The sequence below is a fragment of the Rhipicephalus sanguineus genome, chromosome 2 (genome assembly GCF_013339695.2).
Source record: "Rhipicephalus sanguineus isolate Rsan-2018 chromosome 2, BIME_Rsan_1.4, whole genome shotgun sequence".
In the NCBI taxonomy this organism is placed as follows: Eukaryota; Metazoa; Arthropoda; class Arachnida; order Ixodida; family Ixodidae; genus Rhipicephalus; species Rhipicephalus sanguineus.
In genome coordinates this window covers 53240841-53246840 of record NC_051177.1, presented here as the reverse complement: position 1 = coordinate 53246840, position 6000 = coordinate 53240841, and the positions used below count along the sequence as shown (strand labels likewise).

At 47.6% G+C, this 6000-nt stretch overlaps 1 protein-coding gene across 1 annotated transcript in view; it reads right to left on the bottom strand.

Annotated features, from left to right (window-relative positions):
• Positions 1–2400: 2400 nt before the first annotated feature.
• The window catches only part of LOC119382954 (cytochrome P450 2A4-like), a 55650-nt gene continuing 52050 nt past the window's right edge, over positions 2401–6000 (bottom strand). Inside the window, exon 8 of the mRNA XM_037650890.2 lies at positions 2401–2686. Within this exon, the coding sequence (XP_037506818.1) occupies positions 2514–2686 (173 nt within the window). The 3' untranslated portion in view covers positions 2401–2513. The remainder of the gene's footprint in view (positions 2687–6000) is intronic.

Genomic DNA, 6000 nt, shown 5'->3' with positions numbered 1-6000 from the left:
TAAGATTGCGTAGCGTACGTCTGCTATCCAAAATAACCACTGCAGTTTCCTTTTGAGACCGAGATCAAGGGTCAGAGACTTCTGTCCGTAAGTTGCGATGACCGAAGAATTGATCGCTTGTAAAGGAGTAGACTTCTCGCGGAGACGCCGGTCAGTTTTGGACGCTGGAATTATGCTGACTTCTGCTCCAGTGTCCACCAGCAAGCGAAGACCTGTGGTTCTGTCGGTGATGTGGAAGAGGCGGCTTGATGCTTGGCCTTGATCGCCCGCCGCTGTTACTGACGATCGGCCGGAGCGTTTCCCATGCGCCATGAGCAGGGTGGCACACATCTGCGAGCCGCGGCACGAAAACGCCGGTGATAGTAGCATGTGTTCTGCGGTGAAAAGCGGTGCTCGGGCTGGTGGAGGGGCCGTTGCGGAGCAGGCGACGTGAGAGATGGTCGGTGTGGACGAGGATGGTTATTTAAGTTATGAATGCTCAGCAATTGCAGACGCAAGTTAGCGACTTCAGCTGCGAGATCTTTTACCGTTTCTCGAAGGGAATCTCCCCCCTATCATCCTTTCCCCAATGTTTCCCCTTTCCTAAATGAGCAGGCAGGCGTTGTGCCCCTTTAGGTGGCAGTTGTCAGCCTGTTCCCTCCCCATTTCCTCTGTGTCTTCGTGTTTTCTGTGTACTCAAACCAAATAATAAATACTAGCTATTCGAAAGTCGAATCGAATTATTCCATTAGGAACTATTCGATTCGAATTCGAAACTCGAATATTCGCACACCCCTACTTTAAGCCTTATAAACCTACTACCTTACCATGATATTGTTACGGGGAAGAAACTATATACACAGGGTATATTTGACAACAAAAGCGTACAACGCTGTCGCAGTCCAAGCGCGTTCCGCCCAGCACTTCGTCGTAGTCATTCGCTGCCCTTCTCCGCCCGTGACATTACATTACCCGCCGGCGGCAGAAGCACCGTCCCGGTGCTATCAGTTCTCGGGGCGAGAGTGGTACGGTTTAAGTCGCGAGACATGAACTATATCGCTCGTGGCTGAAGCTGTCGCTGACGTAGGATTGAGTGGAGCGATCTCGTAGGTCACGCTAGTGACCTTTCGTATGACGCGGTAAGGGCCAAAACAACGGGACATCAGTTTTTCGCATAGACCAACACGTCGCGATGGTAACCACAGCAATACCAGCAACCCCGGAGAGTACTGCACATCGCGGTGTCGGCGTTCGTAACCACACTTTTGGTTATCCTGCGAGGCGCATAAACGATCCCGGGTAACCTGGCGGGCGATGTCAGCACGGGCCAGTGCATCACGAGCATAGGCAGTCGATGAGTCGGCGTCAGAATGCAACATGGTGTACATGCGTAAAGGCGAGTCGCAGCCAAACAACAGGTAAGAAGGTGAAAATCCAGCTGTGTCGTGACGCGAAGAGTTGTATGCGAAGGTTACAAAAGGTAGGTTGATGTCCCAATCGCGGTGGTCCTCAGAGACGTACATTCCAAGCATGTCTGTCAGGGTATGGTGAGGCCGTTCGTTTGTGGGTGGTACGCTGTAGTGAACTTGTGGTGGGTCGAGCAGGGTCGCAGGAGATCGTCGACTACTTTAGATAGGAAACAGCGGCCGCGGTCAGTGATCAACTGACGAGGAGCACCATGACGCAGAGTGATGTCATGAAGAATGAAATCGGCTACATCAGTAGCGCAGCTGGTGGGAAGTGCTCGTGTGACGCCATACCGCGTTGCGTAGTCGGTAGCGACGGCAATCCACCTGTTACCGGTGGCCGACACGGGAAAATGTCCTAGAAGGTCGAGGCCGACTGGAAAAAATGGCTCATCTGGGACTTCAATGGGTTGAAGACCGCCAGCGGGCAATAGCGCAGGTGTCTTGCGCCTCTGACAGAGGTCGCACGCCGCAACGTACTGTCGCAAAGAACGGTAGAGGCCAGGCCAAAAGAATCGCCGTCGAATGCGGTCATACGTGCGCGACACCCCTAGATGGCCGGCGGTGGGTGCATCATGAAGCTGGGCCAAAACATCCGAGCGGAGATGCGCAGAAACAACGAGCAAAAGCTCAGCACCGTCAGGGCGGGCGTTGTAGCGGTGCAAGATGTCGTTGCGAAGGACGAACATCTGTAGGGAACGGTCAGGCTGTGGAGATTGTAGACCATCTATAATAGGCCGCAGATATGAGTCGCGGCGTTGTTCAGCAGCTATGTTGACGAAGTCGGTAATGGAGAGAACGAGTGGTGTTTGTTCATGTTATAAACGAGATGCCTGCTACGTTATAGCCTTATAGCGTTCTAGCCTTATTACAGACTTATCAGGGCTAAGTTCCATGGGAGCAGAGGTTGTGGCCGTTGTGCAAGCATTGTTCGACATTGCGGTTTGGTGTAAAACATGATTTTATTGAAAGAAACACGCACCACTACGGTTTTTCACAGGTGCACATCTACACAGGAACAAACATCAGTTTTTAATGCGGTAGCTATTACGTTCAGGGCAGGCACATCTATCGGGGCACGAATCTGAGCTTGTAATGGTCAAGTTCCTCGATGACCGCATCGACGGAGTTAAGGCCTTTAATTTCGCCTTCTGGCAGAATGCGGTACTTCTGAAGTACGTTCGTGATGTACAGAAATATCTCCACGAAGGAAAGGCTCTCGCCAGGACACATGCGTTTGCCTGAAAAAAAGAAAGGAGAGACAGCCGACAATTTCAGTATCAGGGTAGCCTGCCAAATGTAATTTGAAGTAATCGTAAACAATACGAGTAAAGACTGGCATTGTTTACGCTCGGTGGCCTGTGGAGTTTATATATATATATATATATATATATATATATATATATATATATATATATATGGCGCTGTTAGGTGTCTGTGATCGCTCGCGCCTAATATAGCGTGGCTCCAGAGTTCAACGGCGCTATTTCAGATGCCTGATGAAGAAGACAACGTGCGGCGCGAGTCTTGGTGTAAAGCGTAGCGTCCAGCCTGCCAGTGGCCAGTGAGACAGGAGATGCTTGTTGATGTCGAATTAAAACCACCCGCTTCTGAGGGGCATTTACAGAACGGTTCCCAAGAGCCAAGAGTGTCAGATTTTTTAGCGTGTGCATATTCAGTCAGTTGTTTACGCTCTAGTCACACTGACATCGATTGTGAAGTTTACAACTAAGCGAAGTATTCGCAGTGTTCAACCGTCAGAGATGACAGGATGGCGATATCTGATGTCGTCCAGTCCACTCACTATTCGTCATGTTTCGAAATGTCGCCTCGGTTTTCGCGTTCGCGTAGCGAGTTTGTACCACCACTATGCGCCAAGAAAAACGATATTTGAGAAATAATAAATAAAATGGTTAGGACTGTTCACACACGCGCACTTGACACAAAGTGCACGTCTGCGAACTTAAGACTCACCTTATGTCACTAATGCTGTTAAAATGACAGGCAGTCCAAGACTCATCTTAACGTGTCTGTCAAGACAGATGCGAGCGTAGGGGCGCCTGTACGGAGCTCTTATTTTAGCACTGTTGCTTGACTGGGCAGGAACTTCATATTGCGACACGAACAGAAGAAAAGTCAGCTGAGGTAACTTATTACGCAAACAGCATGTCAGCCACCTCCTGTAGGTAGGTAATAAACTTTATTTAGAGTGCAACGAGGAATCACTGGCCCGGGCTAGGCCTCCAGGAGCCGTCGTCCGGGGAACATCGTGCGATGTCCTCGGCGATAGCCCTGGCTCACTGGACAGCCCAGATTTGGTCTATACTGTTTGATTAAATAGATGTCATTAACCCAATCTCGCGTGGTATTGGCTGTAACGTTTAATGAAGTGATGGAACAAGCGCGACGCACTGCAAATTCAAGATTTCCGAAAGTAAATAACAACAACAACAATCATAATGTTTTCCCTCAGTACAAATCCTTCTCCTTACGGAATGTTTCCTTACTTTCTGTTAACTTCTTATTGTGTTCGCGTTGTTCTTGACATGAGGTCGTTTTGGGACTTCACGGAATGTCAAAGGCGCCTCTCACTGGTGGATACTGCACCTTCAATGCCTTGACGCACTTGTCGTTCGTTAAGTACTATCCTATGCTGCAACTGGCAACTAAGCTTAATCTGTTTCCGAAAAACCCACTTGTCGTTCGTTAAAGGGGTCGTGAAAGGTTTCCCGAAAATTTTCAACTACGTGCGTATTCGGAATCTTGGCCGTCCATTCAATATTATGCCTCGACTCGTTTCATCGTCCGGGTACATTTAATAAGTATAAGATCACAATTACGAGTTCCCAGCTCACGTTCCCATCTACTGCACAGAGGACGTCACTTTAAGTCAACCAATGAAAAGTCTCTGTCATCGACAAAACATGGCGACGCAGCGATGTTTGCTGAGCCATAGTTGGCCGAGATTAGTAGTATCATACCGTCCCGATTGTTACGCCAGCAGCTTTTGTAAGCGAACGTTGTTTCCACTTTGATAAGTTGTACGGCACTGTCTGACGACGCACACGGTTGGCATAGCGAGGACTAAGCCACCCAAAACACACCGTAAAGCGCAACCTAACGCAACCAGAAAGAAAAAATACTGAGACGCTGCATCGTGCGAGCGAAGGCAAGAATGCACATATGACGGGTCCGGTTGTACTTGGAGCAAGCATATCAAGTGCTGTACCCACAGTATACGACTCAGAGCGCAAAAGTTGCTGTGTTATTTTTTTATTTTCTAGGTTCCTATCAATCTATTATTTTAGAGCAAAAGAAAGCTAACGCTGTGTTTATAACTTCCCTTAGCGTGACGTCACACGTTAGTGCTTATGGCGGCTGGAAGTGCCGCATAGTCGTTTAGGAGCCCAAGAAAACTGCGATATGAAACGGGCCTCATTAATTATAGACTGAATATAGCACCGAAATATCTCGGAATTCGCATGTCTAATACTTGTTGAAGCAGGGAAAATTGCAACCGGGCAGCTTGATTTTCTTTTCACGACCCCTTTAGGTACTATCCTATGCTGCAACTGGAAGCTATATAAGCTTATTCTGTTTCCGAAAAGTGGAGAACAGCGACCGGCCAGCGCCTTTTCGCAGAAGAGTTCGTCTCCGCTTTCTAATTAAGGAATTTAAGAGTTCTGTCAACAGTGCGCTCGGTCTTTTGTGAACATAGAACGTGAGAAGCTAACCCGCTGGAAAGTACCTTACGTAAAGCTTCAGCCGAGGGACGTCCGAAATCTTATTGACAAAGAGTGCTTATAAGGCAGACCGAACAGTGAGAAATAGCAGAAGATTGCCCTTTCGCAAGAGGTCACTAAGCGACGAAGTTGAAACCACTGCTAAACAGATCGATAAAACGCAGTAGTAGCATATTGAGCAACATGGCAGAAGAGCAGCACAGTTGGAGCTGTCTCATAATGAGCCAGGATACAGGCCGAAAAAAAATAAGCCTCAGGGAAGAGGTGCCTTCTTTTATGTGCAAGAAAGAGGATCAATCAATCAATCAATCAATCAATCAATCAATCAATCAATCAATCAATCAATCAATCAATCAATCAATCAATCAATCAATCAATCAATCAATCAATCAATCAATCAATCAATCAATCACCTCAGGAGTAACCTATAGTTGGATACCACTTAAAGGGACACTAAAGAGAAAAGCGATTTTTATTGCGTTAGTAAATTACTCTTTCGCAATACCAGAATCACCGCACCTGCCGCGAGAAACGCTTGGTAAGCGAGAAAACGCGCAAAAAGAAAATGTGGGCGGCGACGCCACCTTGAGACTCTCACACCAATCACCGTGACGTCATAGATTTTGACGGCGTCCACTAGGGCCTAATTTGTTCCTAATCGTTAAATATGAAGTACATGGTCGTCTGAAGGAGCCAGAGACTTAACATACTGAGTTTCAGGAAATTTAGTTGGGCGAATGTCGCCGATATACTAAACATAAACTTTAATGAAACCAACAGATAATGAATCCAAGGAAGGTATAAGGGACGTT